Here is a 19,415-nt window from a genome sequence, read left to right as displayed (position 1 = left end):
GCTTATCACTTCCATGATTTACCAAAACATGTGCATTCCGCATACCACTAATCTGCTTACCAAATTGTGGGCGTAAGTAAATGTCCATATAGTGCTGAAACGCCAATGTCCAGACAATTGTTTACACCCATCATCTAAAGCCCTGGTGATAACTGCACAGATGGTATATTATCACGATTATATCACGATGCGATATTGTGCAGCACTAAAATAAATCTCTATGGCTAATCCTTCCATCTCCCAATAGCTCATCTTGGACAGGACAGGGCCTACCCTAGTCAGAAGAGGGCACAAGGTTGCGGTATTATAGGTAATATTTTGGTCAAGAGTATGTAGACACATGTCGAATATTACATAGCACCCTGACGTAATTCATCTAATATTTGGAGACTTAAAAATGAGTGATATCATTCAGGATGTTAGCATCCCAGCTAAGGGCCAGTACCTTGATCCAGGGTTTCGGGGTCTGGCTTCTTGATGGTGAGGTCCAGTGGGGAGTCCTGGTCGGCCATGAGAAGCTTGCTAAGGACGGGGTTCTGTGCAGAGGCAGCGGCGGCAGAAGCGGGGGGCGCGGCGGGCGCGGCGGGCGAGGGCGCTTTCGGCAGGCTTTGGTCCTTGGTGCCGTTGGGCTGGGGAGTGTCCTGAGAAGAGCTGGTTTTTGAGGTATATTCAGCAGCGAACTGCCGGATCATTCGCTGCATTATCTCGCGAGCCACTAGAGGAATGTGGGGGTCCGAGAAGCTTGGGATGTCTGCTGGTGGAAAGGGGGGCGGGGGGGGGGTACAAATTCAATAAAGTCAGACTTCAATATGTGGATTCAAACAGCAGGTCCAATTTAAAATTTAAACCAGATCTGGTGCCGTCAGAAACGAAAGCATTGTATCCCCGGACATCCCTCTGTGATTTGGTCCAGATATCCAAGTCACACTCATCCCACACTCACCAACTTGTACAATTTCAAGAAATAGTGGACTGAACACCTGGAAATGTAAAAAATGTACTGAAACTCATGTCGCTATACATGAGATCTGACATCTCTCCCTCCCGCCAATAAGGTGGTTACTTGCATTTGTTTGTGTATGTTTTAATGCCCAATGGGATATTTGCACACGAGGGTGCTGATGTATTTCCAGCAAAATCTCAACCAGCTTAAATCACTTCCACTATCCATACAGTGGCCCTTTTCATCAAAAATGTCTCCGAAAAAAATTAGTCAGTCTACTGTAACTTTAATTCGCACCCCTGACCATCCGGAGGCAAGTGTACATATCAATGACATATCAATGACATATCAATGACATATCAATGTTTCGGCAGCTGAGTATCTGAATTTTTTATTTTTTTAAAGTCCAACAATTGTGATGGCCTTGATACCTCAGTGGAGGATGTAGGACAAACATGTAATACTGATGACGTTTACCAGCCAGCAGCAGCTAATGTTATGGGGCAAAATGGTTTATTCATATTTTAATTGTAATTGTTTAATTTTGTAGAATTGCATTGTTAATATTTGCCTGTTTAGGCACAATGGCCACAGTGTTTTAGTGGCCTCTGCTATCACTACAGAAAGAAAATCATTCATCTGCTTCATGTGCTATTAACATGAAAAGTGACTGTGTGGTCGCTGTCTCTGTTCACCATCTCTCTCCAAGCCCGTGCAAAGGCATAATATAAAAGCCCGTTATGCATATTAATCATCAAACATGAAAATGAATGAATGAAAATGAAACGATACGTCTTATAATCATTAAGAACGAAAATTAAAATGATGTGTAATAGATTATGACGGAATTTTAGCGTTGGACGCCGGGGATAGAACGCAAGACGAGGCATAGGAGCAATGCAAATATTGGCACCGAAAATATTCTAACCGTAGAAAGTAGGGTTGGGCCAGTATATAAATTTACACTGTAGATTATGCTGCAAAAAATATCAAAATTATTGACATCTAAACGTGATCATGAATGAGTATATGTTTATATACAGCCTATTTGGCAAGCAATACATAGGTAATGTTTGTTAAAAATGCCCTTCAAACAGTGGTCTCTTATATTTGGTTGATATGTTTTTGTAAAATCTAATTTTCTGTTGCAGGGCAGAGACACCGAGCAGAATGCATTACAATCTAATGCACCGTGTGAATGCCCATTTTATAGTGTGTTTACAACACATGACACAAATGGAAAAACTCCTGAAGACACAATTAAAGTGTTCTTTTCACCTTTTATTTCCCTAGGTTGAAACAGGAACAGGGAATGTTTGCCAAATAAATACAACGAAAATGATGTCCAACAACAAAATCACAAAAAAAAAAATGAAGACAGGAAGCTATGTTTTAGTATGTCATCACTATTTGTATATACAAGGGAACTACCATCACTGTTTGGGAGAACTTAAACAGTGACCTGTTTATGCAAGAAATCACAAACATGTTCACTTTGCTAGGGTTTAGCTGTGTTTTTGGCGGGGTAGGCTTATCACAGAACTTTTCATGTCTGTTTTCTAATCCGATAACACAATTTGACCCGGTTAAACAAGAATCGACAAGAAAAAAGAAAAAGTATTTATTGATAATATCGATTATCTGCCCAACCCCTAGTAAAAGGCAAATGTCAACATGAAACAAAGCGAAATCCCAGTCATTTCAGGCATTTTTTAGGTCCCGAAAGAGAGGAACATTTGTCCATCCTAGGATAACGAGAAAGTCTAACGCAGCCTCTGCTTGAAACCTATAGTTTGAAGTCCATCTATTTAGTTGCCGACATATGGCATGATGCTTTAATGATGCGACTAACGTCATTGACTGCAAGTCTGGGTAAGTTTTGAAGCAACTGAGTGTAAAAAAAAAAAAAAAAAAAAAAAAAAAAAAAAAAAAAAAACCCTCATAATTAGTTAAGTACAGTGTACAAATGTCGGAAGTGAAGCAGTTGGCTGATTCTAAGTGGAAGGGTGTGCATATAGTGGATTCTGAAACATAATTTGTGAGATAACATACTGACAAGATCAAGTGTCTGAGCTGCCCTTCTCTTCGCCATTACTAATGCGGCGCTGCTTTAATTTTGGTGTGAAACGTCTCAAAATTTGATCAGTTCCAGTTCTTCGACCTTGTCTGCAACATGCAATCAACAACATGTCTGCAAACGTTAAAAAAGCCTAGCGTTTATCACGTAGCGTGTGTACAGTCTCAGGCAAACCAAGCAAAATGTACAGACTAAAAGTCTAGGTAACAGATTGCTAGAATGATTCAGATAGTAACTTGTTTCTGATCAGTAAGAAACTTCATTTGGACGCTTCAGTTGTTGGTTTTTGCGAAAGTGAGCAGTCCATCTAAAGCAGCTCATTTAGATCGACAACATAACATTATGAGGACGCAAATGAGCATACAAGTCTCTAATGTCTGACTTTGAGTTATCGTGTTAACAGGATGAAATTTCTGAAACTATCCATGTTTTAACATCACTATGCAGCACTGCTTCAGGTTTGGGGCAATCCATCTCAGAATATCACCACTTCCACCCCATTGTGCCTGCAAAGTTTGAAAAGATCCATAAAATACTTTTGGAGTTACTGTGTTCAAAGACCAACTGTCTTCTACAGCTGCCGTTTCCTTTCAACGATGTCACACAGCACAATCGCTTCATATTTGGGGCAATTTGTCTAAAAATTAAACCAGGTGTAGATCTTCATGCATATAAAGTTTTTGTAAAGCAGTAATAAAATCAATCAAATACTTTTTGACGTATCACCATCCATAAAGCTAAATAATCACCTGCTTTAACCCTTTCTTTGATGCCCCTAAGCAGCACTGCTTCAATTTTGGGGGAAGCGGCCTGAAAATTGAATCAATTACACCCCCCCATGCTTGACTGAGTTATCGTGTTAATGGGATCAAGTGTCAAAACTGGCCATTTTTTGGTTTTCACAATACAGCGTAGCTTCAAATTTTGGGCCATCTGTCTCAAAATTTAAACAGCTTAAGGTCCTCACATATACAATGCCTGCACAAAGTTCAGAAAAGATCCATCAAGGGGTTTTTGGATGATTGGCTCACATATCAGAATGTCTGCAATTATGGCAAAGACAGACCTGTGTTAAAACCATGTGTATTGCCAGAAGACCAGGGAATACATTAACTATATGAATCAAGCTATGTACAGGTATAAAGAAAGACTAACTGTCCATGAAGGCTGGACATGAACCAGCTTGAACCAACCCAGGGAGGAGTCTTGTAAATAACTCTTCAATTAGCTGTTAAGGAAAATGAAACTATGATTGACTGTTATGATTGACCAAAAACTTGTTTGGTCAAAGCTAACAAGAGAAAACAGCACATCTGGCTGCAGCTGTTAGCTGTGCACATCGCATCCCAACCCTCATTCTGAGACGCTATGATGCGATTTGGAGCCACTGAGGCGGCCCGACAGAACACTTTCCTTTCCCGTGTCAAATTCTGCTCAACAGAAGCGTTTCCTCCACAGTTTCGGCAAACAACACGCACGGCATCTAAGCTTTCAGGCTGCAAAAACATCCACATTAAGGCACTCTGCCGGGAAGGAAAAGGCACTAACAGCCAAATCTTTTGGGGGGGGGGGGGGGGGGGGAACGGTGTGATGTCATGTCCAGCACAAATAAGAGAGAGGCATTATCGGACATTAGCAGCACCTACCTTTTCTGTAAAAGACAGCATTGAGGAACTCTTCCGCTTGCTTCTCGAGCCTGTTAATTTTGGACTGTTCCTGCTTGCAGATGTCTCCAGACAGTAAAAGTTGGCTGTTTAGGCTGACTAGGTGCTCCTGCGATAAGAGTTGAGAGAAGGATTTCTGTTGTTAATTTCTTAAATATTCTGTTTAAAACAAGTCAAGAGTAACACCATGAAAATGTGAAGGTCTAGCTACCATGTTTCCAAAAATAACTTCTGCAGTATAATACTAGGCCAGACATCTGAGCACAAAAAAACAAGCCCCAAGTTCCACGCCATCAGTGAATCTTAGATAAACGGCATAGGGAGTAGAACCTATGTGAAATGCTCAAGAACGACTGTGGGATTGCAATGGTCACTTTCACAAAAGGCCCAACACCAGGGATTACTGCTTCCACATGGGGACCAAAAATAAGGAAACAATGAACAAACTCATTTTGACATTATAAAAAAGCAATGAATGAGGATTTGTTTTTGCAGCATGCCGCACAGTTAACTGTACGAATGGTTCTCTGTTTGGGCCTGTGAATCAATGAGTCGACTGTTTCATGCCTCTTCCCTGACATTCCCAGCAAAAAAAAGAAAGAAAAAAAAACAGTATTTGAACCCACAGGGTAGGTCAAAGGTTAACTAAAAATAAGTGCCAGTCATTCAAAGATCAGATAAAATCAGATAAAATCTACTCAGGACCATTTCACAAACTACTGAAGCACTGATCAGTAACAAGTTAGCAAGAAAATTCAAAAGAAACAAACACAAGCTAGATAAACACACACACACACACACACACACAAACACAAACACACCCAGTAACTTCTAATTCTGTGTTACAGGGCGAAGACCAAGATGAATACATAGAAACCAAACAATAAAGTCATGTGCATCCTGATTAACAGCCTGGTGCTATGATTATCTGGGTGATGGATGCAGTCATCAAAGCCCCCTAAAATCAATTACAATTCGAGATTACAAACACCTATAAAGTGCAAAGTGAACGTATGGTGATGCCAGAATGCACATGAACAAAGACAGGGCAGTGGGATAGAAAATGAGGAAGTCACAATATTTAAGCTCTGAAATTTCACTGACGGTCTGTGAAATTTAGATGTGCTGATTTACTCAAATCACTAACAATAATGGCCTGGTGTTTACCATGTAGCATGTTTCTGTCACAGGCAAACCATCCAAAAGGTAGACTGATTCAGCTGTAACTTGTTTCTGATCAGCAGGAAACTTGATTTTGAACATTTAAATCGATTGTTGGTTTTTGCGAAAGTTAGTCCGTCCAAAGCAGCTCTTTCAGAAAGACACAATGTAACATTGTGAGCCTGAGTCTGTCCCAGAGGTTTACGATGCAGCTGGTCAATTTAAACTGACAAAGGTGAAATTGTTCTCTTTTATATCCAACACTTGATGCAAAAGGGGGGTTTATACATAATTTTGTGCGATCCACCCCCTCCCCCACCCAAGAATATATGTACAGATGATTTTATGTAATGAAACGACAGCTTAACTCTAAGATCTCTGACCAAAGGCCCTTAAGCTATGCCCAAAACTATCATTAATGTCTTATCATCATGCAGCATTAAAATAAAAGAGCTTCAGTTGATGGAAACATTGACTTTTTGTCTCGCACTTCACGCATTCACAATCAACATAAACACAAACATGGGTGATGGATTCCTAATTGTATAATTACTCATGTGCTTCAGTCATATGATTTCCAAGGGATTCGAGGGCTACAGAGAGACCCTGAAGAATAACCCAAACTATTCTGTGATGTGATGCTGGTGAGCGGCAAGAAGCTAATGTATTGAAAGAACAGTGCATGGTAAACTAAACTGAAGACAGATATAACAGCACTATTCCACATACTAGGGAGTGACGTGGAGCTCAGCGGACTGGCTCACTGAGCCTGTGACTGGAAGGTCACTGGTTCGAGCCCCAGCCATATAGTCACATCTCCACTGGGTCCATAAGTAAGGCCTTTAATGTCCAAATAAAGGTCCAGAACGTTCAATCATACTGGAAAGAAAAAATCTTGAGGAAAATGAGACACACACACACACACACACACACACACACACACATACACACACACAGGTTCTGACACCTCTACAATTCTGACACCTGGGAAGGAGGCAGACCCCAGAAGTCTATGAACAACTGCTGAAAAAACAGGCTGCTGTCTTTCTATTATTATCTCAGTCTTTCACTAACTGTGTTACACCCACACAGCAGCACACAAACTGTCTGTCTGTGCACACGCATGCATGCAAGGAGGGAGGCACCTCTGTGCATGAATTTCTACATCTGTCAATTTCTCCCTACAGAAACCATTTCATATATGAATAAATGCAAGCTGGAGTTTATCCTGGACAACATTATCTACCAGGATTTCTTTGTGTGCATATTGGCTGCAGAATGCTGGTGATGATTGACAGCACGTGCACCTATGAGGGGTAGGAGCTGACAGTGACGCCCCACCCACAAAATGAATGAAAAGGTGACCAAAGGTAACTCCCCCCACCAACAGATTCCTAGGCTGCTCACTCCCTCTCTCTCTCTCGCTCTCCCTGGCTCACCCCCACCCCCCCCCAGATTGTGTAAAGAGATGAGAGGCGTGCATTTCCATGGCCTGGGAAAAAATATCTTGTTGCTAAGTAATCTTGACTGTCAAAAAAAAGAGGGGAAATCATTTATCAGGCCTTATTGTCCTTTGAAAGGGAATAATGTACAGTTTTGAACAATTCTGAAGTGCACGGTTTTCGAAACATGACTGTCGCCATCTCACCTTCACTTCTCCGACACACTGATGGGACACTCATGCACAACAAACAAGACACAAAGTTTGGTTTAAAGAACTCTGCCCATAAAGCAAAAACCACCATCATTCTTCAAGGAAAATCTTTTCCAAAAGGAAAACTGGGGGGGGGGAAGAGGAATTTTGGAGAAATTACCTTCACCTTCTCTCGTCTCAAGCAGCAGAAAAGACAATTTTCATCAAACGACCAGTCTGACACACCTTCGGGCTCGCAATCTGCGGATTCCAGAAGAACAGGGACACGTTTGAGAAGTGTTATGAGACGTGTTGATAGTGGAGACACTAGCTAAAGAGGAAAATGTATCACAGTGCAGCTGCATAGCAAGTGCAATTCATGATGAAATGCAAACACCCAAGACACTACCAAATATCAGAGGGGGGAAAAAAAAACACCTCGATGCACACCTTTCATTTGTTTAATGATCTGGTTTGAGAAGCCCAGGAACACCTGAAAACCTTCATCTCTCTACCAGGATAAAAAGCAGGTAAAAAAAGGGACATGGTGTAACAATTCCTGGAGCTGTGACAGATGAAGTCAACATCACGGCTTCATTGCATCGTTTCCTACCAACCTATAAAAAGCAACTAAAGAGCAAAACGCGTTAATAAAGAGCTCCCGAAATCACACAGTGCAGGATGAAAATTGTATTTCACGAAGACAAAACCACGAATACGAAAAGGCCGCGATGCCACTTAAAATGAGACGATCTAGCTCCTTATCACCTTGAAACCACACAATCAATCGGGCTGTATGTACACAAAAGGGCTCCATTTACAGGCTGCTATAATCGACAAAAACTTCATGTCTGGACTGTTGCCATGGCAATCTTTTTTTTTTTTTTTAAACAGTAGTCCTTCAGAGACCTTTGTTTCAACATACATCAGTATTTTCTCCAACGTTCGGCAAGCTACAGCGCCCCAGCAGTGGACAGTCTATAAAATTTGACCAAAAGAATTCCCACCATTACAGAATGTAAATACTACTCAAGCTACGCCACGCACTAATCAAACTGAATATTTTTAACATCAAAGAAGCAGACTATCGGCCAATATGAAATTTATACATACATACATATACATAAACACACACAAACAAAGACATATTTATATTTTATATATAAATGAAATAAACTTCCCACCCCAAAACCCCAAAGTTATTAAAGTACAAAGGGTACGGTGGCGGCTGCAGTTCTGGAAACCAAAATAGGAAAAAATGCTTACTGCATTATTAATATAGTAATATATTAACATAGTAATGTATTAATTAATATAGTAATACAGTACACACTGAGGAAAGCTTAGTTCTGAAATGTCTGTGTTATATTCATGTTGTTATTAGTGTTATTATTATTGTTATTATTATTATTATTATTATTATTATTATTATTATTATTAAGCTTCCTGAGTTGGGACTAATTGTCAATCTGATCATTTTAGTATTGTTGATAATCCAATGATGACTAAGCATCTGAGACTGTAGGGCACAGTGTTTGTATGAACTTGTCTAGACTTTAATACTATACAGCGCCATAATTAATTACTATTAATCATTTCAATTCGGAACCTAAAAGAAATAATTCCGAACAGTTCGGTTGGGAAACGTTACTCAAGCGATTCGTGACTGACTGGCATTTTATCGTTTAAATGATATCTGCGTTATTTAAAGCACAGTTTACATCAATGCTTGACGTAAAGCGAAGCAAACATTGGGGCAATTTTATTATGGTTTTACTTTTTCATAAGACGCAATAAAACCATGCAGACGGCACAAACCAAAAGTACCCATTTCAGGGGGGGTGCGACAAACACTGATTGGGCGATACCCACCTTAGCATGAAAATCAAAGCAGTTTTCCAATCTTAAGGTTTGCCCTCTGAGCTAAGCCAAACCATTTACTAAAATGATTAGCTAATAGCAATACCTTTATTCTTCTAATCCAATATCACAAGGCACTTTGCAGAAAGTTCCAGATAAGACCAGATCCAACTTTGTTACTAAAAATTTTATTTTAAAAAAATCAGGACTCCATGTTTTGAAACTCAAAGCATAAGCATTTGAACAGCGAATTTATAAATGGTAACATATCTGATCACATACATCTCAAAAACTTGTTTTATTGTTGCAAATAAATGTAAGGTAAACTAAATAAGATCACAAATAAGCATTGTCGTTATGTGTCTGCTGCACAATGACTGACACATTGTGCAAAAAGATGCCATTATTAGGGAACTATTTTGCAAGCATCTGCATTTATGTAGACTATTTTTGAGGAAAATACGGAATTTGATACATTTAGGCCTAAGTATAAATATATGTATCCATTTACATTTGTGGACGGCACACGGACAGCTCTCTGTCCGATTTCAAGGATTGTTCCGGATACCGATCACAGATGTTCCGCGGGAGAACTGGTACCTCTTTATTCGAGATGAATATTGACTCGTCGTGTTTATGGTCGGTCTTACTATAAAGGAGGAGAAGAATAAGAATATATATTTTTGCCGAGTGAATGAAATTCTTCTTCGCCAGTTTACAGAGGACACAGTTATATTCTAGGCTACCGGAATTTCATATTTCCATATCTCATTCTACTAACGGTCCGCATTGCGGAATCTGGGCCCGCTTTGATTGACGGTATTGTTTTAAATAACATAATATTGACATATTTCTGGATGTAAAACAAAAACAAACCATTATAAAACGCATTGTCTGAATGCATGACTAAAAATTATTCAACAGGCTAACCAGGTTTCCTGCCACCAATCCCTGCTTGGGGTTATTAACTGTAATAAAGCACAAAGGAGACAATTCCACGTCCAGGACAGTATAAAGGTGCTGGCGGCAAAGTACCCCCTTAAAGGCACCAATGAATTCCAATCCCAAGTTGGGTGCCATGCTGGTTCACGTTCTGCTAGAGTTTCTGTATGAACCTAGAACCTTACTCCTGCCATTATTATATAGATTATATAAGCAAACTGCTTCAGTAGAAGCAACTTAGTGTTAAGCTTTACACTTTCATATAGAGAAATGGACGTTAAAGCTAAATAAACCATATCCATTTAATTTTTTTCTTCATTATCATCCAAATAACAGACCTGAAAGCAAATTTTCCTCAACTCATTCTAATTCCAATAGAATCAGAGATTAATTCAATGTCATCCCTCCCGTGAGAGAAAAACTGTACAAGTTTTATAAGTTAATGACCGCGCCAAGATGACGTGGGGGTTCTCCTGGAGCGAGACACCATTCACAAGCAGAACGAGACGACTCGTGTTCGATCGAGACCTCCGCGTAGTTAAGTAGCAATAACTCGGCATGCTGGAGGGAGCAGAGCCGTCACAGATAACGCGAGTGCCACCGTATTGCCGCGATTCCGTCGACGTTTGGGTAAATTAAGTGACACCGCAATTACCAGCCATTACAAAGCAGCTGTTGTGTTTTGGAAACTCAGAAGAGGGGAAGCCGGCTTGCTGACAAGTGACGCTTACTGTCACTGAGGTCACGCCCCCCCCAGCCTTGCCATCACCAAAAATAAACATACAAAGCAGCAAAAGAGCGCGCCGAGGTACCAGCAGGGTCACACTGCCTTCCGAACGCAAACAATCACTGCAAATTTGCTGCACTGCTCTGGTTGAGATGCTATTTGACTTGTCACTTATCTGTAATTTTTAAAGCATTTACTTTGTCTATTTCAAACTTCATCAATAACTATTACAGTTAAAACATTCTAAACAGTATGCCTGAGATCAGCTTTTGATAAAGCTTTTGATACGGCTTGACTTTACTAAAAACCCGTTTTAAAGAATCAGTGAAATGGTAATCATCGCCTAAGGGATAAATAAAATGTGTTTAACAGGTCAGCAATTTTCACTGGAAGCGTGCAGGTGGATCTTCACCTGTAAGTAAACATCAGTCGGCCCAGTACGCCCCATACGACCCCTTCTATAGATGATCTGATCCGAAACATTTCCAAAAAAAAAATAATAATTCTTTTGTCGTATTTCCGATATTCGAGCTGATTACTGTCTGCACTGAGCTCTGCTGAAATTACCCTGTTGACTTCACCTAAAAGCCTCTTCTCGCCGTTTACCCTGTAACACTGCTAAAGATGTCCACAAAACCTGCAGAGTTTAAAGAACCTTCACCGCTGACGACTCGCAACACCAGGATTCCAAACCGCGAGGCAGACAGGAGACACAGACGCTAAACCCGCACGCTAATTTACCATAAACCGGCACTCGCAGGATGACTTATCTCCCCTTGGGTTGGTTCTTCCATTGGTTCTCAGCAGGTTTAACCAGCCTGTGATTGACGATGGCAGCTCATCCCTTCAATCACTAATGGAGGACCTGCTGTCCTGCCAGTGTCAGACCAAAGGTTCTTCCCATAAATGAAACCAGAATGCAGGTCATCTCCAAAGTAAAGCTGAATGTTATTTTTATATATATATATGTGTGTGTGTGTGTGTTTAAAAAATAAAAAAAAAAGGTTTCCTCACCTTGAAAAAGGGTAAGATCTTTTATGAGTCCTGGCCCAAAGAGTCCCTCCAAGATGCTTTCAAACCCTGCAGACAGAGGGGAAAAGACAACTTGAACTACTACTTGAGATTAGATGTGGACCTTACAGTGCTCATAAATCCATTAACAGTCATAATCAACCTGTGGATTCTCATAATTCTTAGCAATAGTGGGGGGGGGGGGGGGGGGGGGCGACGTCAGGTTCAGGCTTCCGAACCTCTTCAGAGCCTAAGGTACATATTTATTTTTGAGGGTGAAAAAATCATTAAATTATTTCTCTTATATTCAAATGTGCATGTTTTACATATATCAAAGGAAAAATGCCATTCTATAAACACCCAATACTTGGCTTTTCATCCCCCACACCTCTTTACCCTCCCCCCCCAAAGCAAATCACCTCCTTTGCCTAATATAATAGCATGCACCAATGTCACTCACTTTTTATTAACTGTAAATACTGGATTCGGCTGTTGCTTAGCAACCATGCTGAGCAACACGAGTACATATGGCAGAGGCTTGCACAAAAAGAACAGTTAAGTGAGCACAGTTAAAAAAAAGAAGAACCAATCAGACTGGGGGTGGGGTTTATTCCTCCAATTTGAGCAAACCAACTGAGGACAGGAAAGTTGCGCTCGATGGAAATAGTTAGGCTGGGGTTAAGGGACGTGTTCGAAATTTTAACCGTCAAAAAAAAATAAAAATTCCTTTGCTCCTCTTCAAACCTGTAACGTTGAGGTCTGGCTCTTTCCACTGGCCGACAAAAAAAAAAGTCGGGTTTAGTTTAACACTTGCAGACCTCTCACACTGCACACCTTTCCGGACCCAAGGAAAGTACAACAGCGTTTTTTCTTTCCAATGCTCTATCAGTGAATAAGCGAAGCAGCAAAACCTTGCTGGGGTAAATTCAGCAGGATCTCTCTTTATGCACCAGCTCAGGACACAAAAACCACTGACACAACATCAGTTAATACAAATCCTGAATTATTTCCCTTGTAGCTCTTCCATTCTGGGCACATTAAAATGATGGAGGTCTTTCCCACGATTGGACGGGGTCAGTGATCCCTATTACAGGACAAACTGCTCCTAAGCCTCCAATGGAAGCAGTTCTTATTCTCCTGCTCTGACACAGGGAATCTCACTGTCTCATAATAATCATCTTTTTAAACAAGCGAGGGACTATGTTTGTCAAAAAAAAAAAAAGCCAAAATTGTATGTGAAGGACCAATGGAACAATTTCCATTTCTACAGTTTGTCAAATGAACAACCAGAAGGAACAGACCTCACTTGTACTCTCAAATGAATTGAAACACAAAGACAAAGCATCTGTTGAAATAAAACAGCTACTGGTCCACCATGCCAAAAACCATCCCGCGCTCCATTACGCAGGTCCATCGCTTCAGCGCTTTAATGTTCCCCACAACCATCCAAGTGGACCAAAAAAAATAAAATATTGGCAATGCTTTGGGTAAATTTTGTGTCCAACATCTTTTTCGGATGGTCACTTAACGTACTCAAAGACGCACCCCCCTGCCAAATATTTAATTTGGATTCATTCACCCCTCCCCCCCAATTAAACAGACCTTTAAATTTAAATTATTAAGCGTAGTTCTCCCCCCATGTCATGCTCTCCTCTACACCGTGAATACAGACATTAATGAGCTATTATAATATATACAGTTTCCTTCTCACATCTGAGGAACAAAAATTGTTTTGGTGGCTGGTAAATCTGCAAGAACAAAGACATACAAAATCTGACATGAAAAATCCAATTACTCATTCATGATACTGCAGTTTATAATTACAGCCGGTTTTTACTGAAGCGACCCAGGCTGACGGCACCCCCCTGCAGAACCCCCCTGCAGCACCCCCCTGCAGAACCCCCCTGCAGCACCCCCCTGCAGAACCCAGCTGCCTGGATTTGGACGGGATTTTCAGCTTGGTCCTTAAGGTGATAAAGTATTTAAAGATTTACTCCACGTTAAATTAACGATGATTCAGACCGCAGGGTTCGGTTTCCCCTTTACCATGATTCCGGAAACACGCCCTCCCTAACACTACACGGACTCACCGAGCGGGACCCGCACGCACCGACCTGCACATGAGGCCTCGGACACAGTCACCCACACCCAGAACCCGCAGGAGCCGTCAAAGACCCGCACGCGAGGCCGAGGACACCCAGTGCGCCACCCACACCCAGAACCCGCAGGAGCCGTCAAAGACCCGCACGCGTGGCCGAGGACACCCAGTGCGCCACCCACACCCAGAACCCGCAGGAGCCGTCAAAGACCCGCACGCAAGGCCGCGGACACCCAGTGCGCCACCCAGACACAGAACCCGCAGGAGCCGTCAAAGACCCGCACGCGAGGCCGAGGACACCCAGTGCGCCACCCACACCCAGAACCCGCAGGAGCCGTCAAAGACCCGCACGCGAGGCCGAGGACACCCAGTGCGCCACCCACACCCAGAACCCGCAGGAGCCGTCAAAGACCCGCACGCGAGGCCGAGGACACCCAGTGCGCCACCCACACCCAGAACCCGCAGGAGCCGTCAAAGACCCGCACGCGTGGCCGAGGACACCCAGTGCCCCACCCACACCCAGAACCCGCAGGAGCCGTCAAAGACCCGCACGCGTGGCCGAGGACACCCAGTGCCCCACCCACACCCAGAACCCGCAGGAGCCGTCAAAGACCCGCACGCGAGGCCGAGGACACCCAGTGCGCCACCCACACCCAGAACCCGCAGGAGCCGTCAAAGGCCCGCACGCGTGGCGGAGGACACCCAGTGCCCCACCCACACCCAGAACCCGCAGGAGCCGTCAAAGACCCGCACGCGAGGCCGCGGACACCCAGTGCGCCACCCAGACCCAGAACCTGCAGGAGCCGTCAAAGACCCGCACGCGAGGCCGCGGACACCCAGTGCGCCACCCACACCCAGAACCCGCAGGAGCCGTCAAAGACCCGCATGCGAGGCCGAGGACACCCAGTGACCCACACCCAGAACCCGCAGGAGCCGTCAAAGACCCGCACGCGAGGCCGAGGACACCCAGTGCGCCACCCACACCCAGAACCCGCAGGAGCCGTCAAAGACCCGCACGCGAGGCCGCGGACACCCAGTGCGCCACCCACACCCAGAACCCGCAGGAGCCGTCAAAGACCCGCACGCGAGGCCGAGGACACCCAGTGCGCCACCCACACCCAGAACCCGCAGGAGCCGTCAAAGACCCGCACGCGAGGCCGAGGACACCCAGTGCGCCACCCACACCCAGAACCCGCAGGAGCCACCAGACATACATTTCAAGGTCTTCAGAAGGGAAAAAATTATGAGAAACAATACAATGGCTTTCAAATTAAACAAAAAAGATGGGCAGTGCGGCTGTGATCCTTCTTTGTCGCCTTCTCCTCTTTTGTATCATCAGCCTGTTATTATTTTTCGTTTCCTTAATGCACTCGCAGTGCAAACTGATCTGTAGAAAGTGGCAGCGTAAACACTGCATCCCGCTTAACACGGCACCAGCATCCGGCCAATTACCGCAAATTAAAGAGCCGTGAGACTTTATCTGGCTTTGAAGGGACGGTTTAAAGGCTCAGGAATCGAAAGGGCTCTAGAAGTCAACCGTGACCTTAATGCAAAATGGCAGCTCTGTCAGCAAAGCCCACATGCCTCGACTTCAGAGGCGGAGCCAGTAAAACCGGTTATGTTGGACCGCGGGTTAACCAGGCAGTGATGTTAACCAAACCACATTACGGCAACAACTTCTTAGCCACATCAAAAGACACGAGGCGTCTTGGATAAAAGGCTCAGCCAAATACAGAGAATGCAGTAGACATTTCAAAATGATCCTACAGCGAGTGAAGGACGCAATCAGGGAGCCCCATCCAAGCTGACACTGAGCAAGTGGAAAACGCCACAGAACCTCGCACCACTTTCGGAATGGGGGGGGGGGGGGGGGGGGGCAGTTAAACAGCCTTTTGCTAAAGTCCTGAAGAGTCCTAAAGTATTTTTCATACTAATAAAACTGGGTCACTTTGAAGGAGAGAGCCAGGCCAAATGTCGCAGACAAACTTGGAATCACAAGCGTCGAGCATTTTAATTTAGTCTTCACGCCTTTTCTCAGGCTTTCCGATCAACATCCGATCTACGACAGCGGGAACTGAGACGGGAGAAGGGCACAGAAGACGATCACGGCAAGGAAGTGCGACCTGCTGAGAAAACACAGGGGGAAAAAAAGGCAGATTTCTGCACTGCCTGAGAACGCTGAGGATTAAATGTGCCCACAGCCTTGGAGAACCGCTGCACACGCTGCCCCCCCCCCCCCCCCAAGCAGACGCGCTTTGGGACGATAAGAATACATTCACCAAACATATAAAAGATACACTTTTCGGGGTGTGAAAATCACTACAGTCTATGTATTTCTGACCAATTAATTATAATTTTTCAGAAGGCGAGAAGTAAACTAAATGAATTAACTTCTTATAATAACAAGAATGAAAGAATAACTTAACTGCTAACTTAACCTCAAGTAACTTTCGTTAACACACAAAATGCAACTAGTGTTTTAAAAGGATTTAGCTCTTGTAACGTGGACGCTAGTTCTGCTGGATCTGTAACAGATCCTTGAACTTCATTGATTATCATGACAGAAAGCCAGTATACACAGGTATGCTCCCTGACCGGACGAAGAGCAGGTAGCGGAGGAGGTGCGAGGAGACAGACACTGAATATGCTTTGTCTTCTGAAATTTATCTTTCCTTAGGTAACACCAAGTCTAAATACTGAATTTGTATAAAAAGCATTCGTACTAGACACCGAAGAACGAAATGAGATGACTGGAAAAGTGTCAAGCAACATAGACAAGTTCTGGGTGACTTCAGCTGGCGGGGGGTGGGGGGGAAGAAACCGCACAACTTCATTTGTTTTTGGAACTCCATGGGGTTTGCAAAAGCAAAACAAACAAAAAAAACAAACAAGAGAACAGCTGGTAGGCCCAAAAAACAGACAGTGCCGAGGAAGGAGGAGAGAGCGCCAGTGCAGTCACTGTCGAGGCAGTTCATTCAGACATCATTACTGCAGCACAACCTTAATGCCAGGAGGAAGCAACGAGCACCGGGCGCTAACGAGAGCCCAGCGTGGCCCAATCGATAGCCATTAGGAGCGCGGCGCGGCGGCGGGGTCAGCGGCCGGGCTTGATTAAATCCGCGGAAATCCCCCTAAAGCAAACGGGGGCACTTATTTCACTTCCAATTAAAAGATCCGACACACGAAAGTGTCAGCGCACAGCAAAACGCAGGTCGCTAAATTATAAAAATTTAAATACAAATTAATTAGCAAAGCTGGCTAATTAATTTCGCCCGTCTCTGGAAACATGTTGGTGCATCGCGGCTGCCAAGATTACGTAGCCGACAGGAGCGGGTTCGACTCCAGCACCTGAGCGCCGCACACTTCACAGCCCAATTATCGTTTAGAAGAAAAACAAAAAGTCACCGGAACACTTCACCTCACGCGGTAGCGACTCCGCACACCGGTGAGTGTGGCGGCTCTCCAATTAACCTCAGGCAGCGCGGACGGCACACCGCGCCGCATGTCTCCGGCGACCGTAACCAAAGGGCGCGGCGCGCGATGGCCCAAACTGTTAAACATGGCAGCGGGAGACCCCGTGACAAGGGGCGCCGTCCGGGGCACCGGCTAGCCGATAAATTAGCCTCACGTTACATCCCTACAAGCGGTGAGAGTGGAGGGCCATGAGCCAATCGCTGGAGCGCGGGCTCCCGCCGCACGGCAGACTCACGACAGCCACACATGAAACCGAGGACGGGGCGTCACCACAAAGCAAGCAGAGCGTCTGCACAACACAGGCAAAATAATAATTACACGGTGAAAAAGCGGCACGGTCTGCTGGATCGATTAGAGCCTCCTCCCCGGTCACACAGAGCAAAGGCATACGGACACAAGGACAAGCCCACATCAGGCTTCCTAATGCATTTTAATGGATGCAATAAAAAGCTAATTAACATTTCCTAATTTAAAGGTTCACGTTCCGCTGTGAGGGTGCCCTTCCGTAGATTAGCTGGGATACACTGGAACACATCCTGAATTTAAAGGAACGCGATCTCTTACCCAATGGTGACGTTTGGTGGAAACAAAACCTCATCACTTGGTCCCATACATTCCAAAACAAACCGTATCACCTTCAACACCTTTTATATCCAGACAATTTATTTTTTGATGAAATAATTTTACTTATAGCCACCTTCTCCCTGTTCACGGTTTCACATCGTGATCTCCCCAAAGGTCCTGTGAAACCGCAAATCTAAACGTGTTGACTACAAATTTGTTAACCTTGGCTTCACTCTTTAACAAAGCAGCTACATTATCACAGTGCATGTGTCAGGTTTGGGGGGGGGGGGGCCATGAGTGTGGATTTTTAACGGAGACCTGCAGCATCTCAGGGGTCCTGATGCTGAGCAGAAGAGACTCATTACCAGCTTTTGTCAGTAGATTCCTGATTGGCAGTGCAGCAGTCCCCGCCCCTTTCCCACCAACGCTCAGGCTGATTGGTTCATTAGGGTTTTCCACAACAGGGAAAGTAAGGAACCACAATCAGGGAGAAAAGGGTACTGCTCCAAAAAAACCTGCCCAGAAACAGAAGACTGAGTACGCGTCTAAGACGCAAGAAAACCCCACACACACACACACACACACACACACACACACACACACCATTATGAATTCAAGCCACAGAATTCCAACACAAGCCCACTGGGCACATTCCAAAATCCATAACTGTTGAGCACAATTATGAAATTACAATATGAAATAAGCCCACAACTATCATGCAGTAAGCATACAAAGCGATCTTTTGTGAGGGACAGCCGTGGTGCTCCAGGAAATGGATCTCGAGGATATGAAGGATTCACACTAAAAGCTCTGCACCCCTTATGAAACACATACTAACCTTTGGGAAAAGCTATTAAAATCAGGTATGCCTCAAATGCGGCTCAAATTACAGCCAAAGGCCTTTTTGAAATGAGACCGCAGAGTTGAGTTAGGTGCCCCAACAGCAACACGCACCAATTAGTGGGGAAAAAAAACAAAAACTGCAGGAAAACAGAAACAACAAGCATGAAGAACTTTTTTCCCCCCCCATTACACGCAATCGCGCATGTGTTTGAGCGATTTTCACTTTGTCAAATGAATTTGAATTTGAACGTAATCATCTCTTTCGCCAGGGTTATCAGTAGCTGAGCTAAATTCGGTGCCGGTACCAGCGTTCCCATGAACTCCTCTTAAAGCCTGAATTGGATCATAAACAGGCCCAGAATCTGTGGGTCGTATTCCAATAAAACACGCGGGACACTCACAGCAGTAACAAGCTGCA

At 43.9% G+C, this 19,415-nt stretch overlaps 1 protein-coding gene across 6 annotated transcripts in view; it reads right to left on the bottom strand.

Moving 5' to 3' along the window:
• Nucleotides 1–19,415, bottom strand: part of lcor (ligand dependent nuclear receptor corepressor) — a 52,794-nt gene that overhangs the window by 24,031 nt on the left and 9,348 nt on the right. For 2 of the 6 annotated variants that reach the window (XM_023820564.2, XM_023820560.2), the window contains exons 2-5: nt 12,022–12,087; nt 7,660–7,739; nt 4,667–4,793; nt 446–751 (exon numbers count right to left, since the gene is read on the bottom strand). In XM_023820564.2, the coding sequence (XP_023676332.2) occupies nt 446–751; nt 4,667–4,793; nt 7,660–7,739; nt 12,022–12,087 (579 nt within the window). Of the gene's footprint in view, nt 1–445; nt 755–4,666; nt 4,794–7,659; nt 7,740–12,021; nt 12,088–19,415 lie in introns of all 6 variants that reach the window. The other 4 variants (XM_023820563.2, XM_023820559.2, XM_023820561.2 and 1 more) reach the window with 2 other exon arrangements.

Source organism: Paramormyrops kingsleyae, chromosome 20 (assembly GCF_048594095.1).
Source record: "Paramormyrops kingsleyae isolate MSU_618 chromosome 20, PKINGS_0.4, whole genome shotgun sequence".
NCBI lineage: Eukaryota > Metazoa > Chordata > Actinopteri > Osteoglossiformes > Mormyridae > Paramormyrops > Paramormyrops kingsleyae.
Note: the sequence above shows the minus strand (reverse complement) of the source record. Positions and strands in the feature narration are given on the sequence as shown.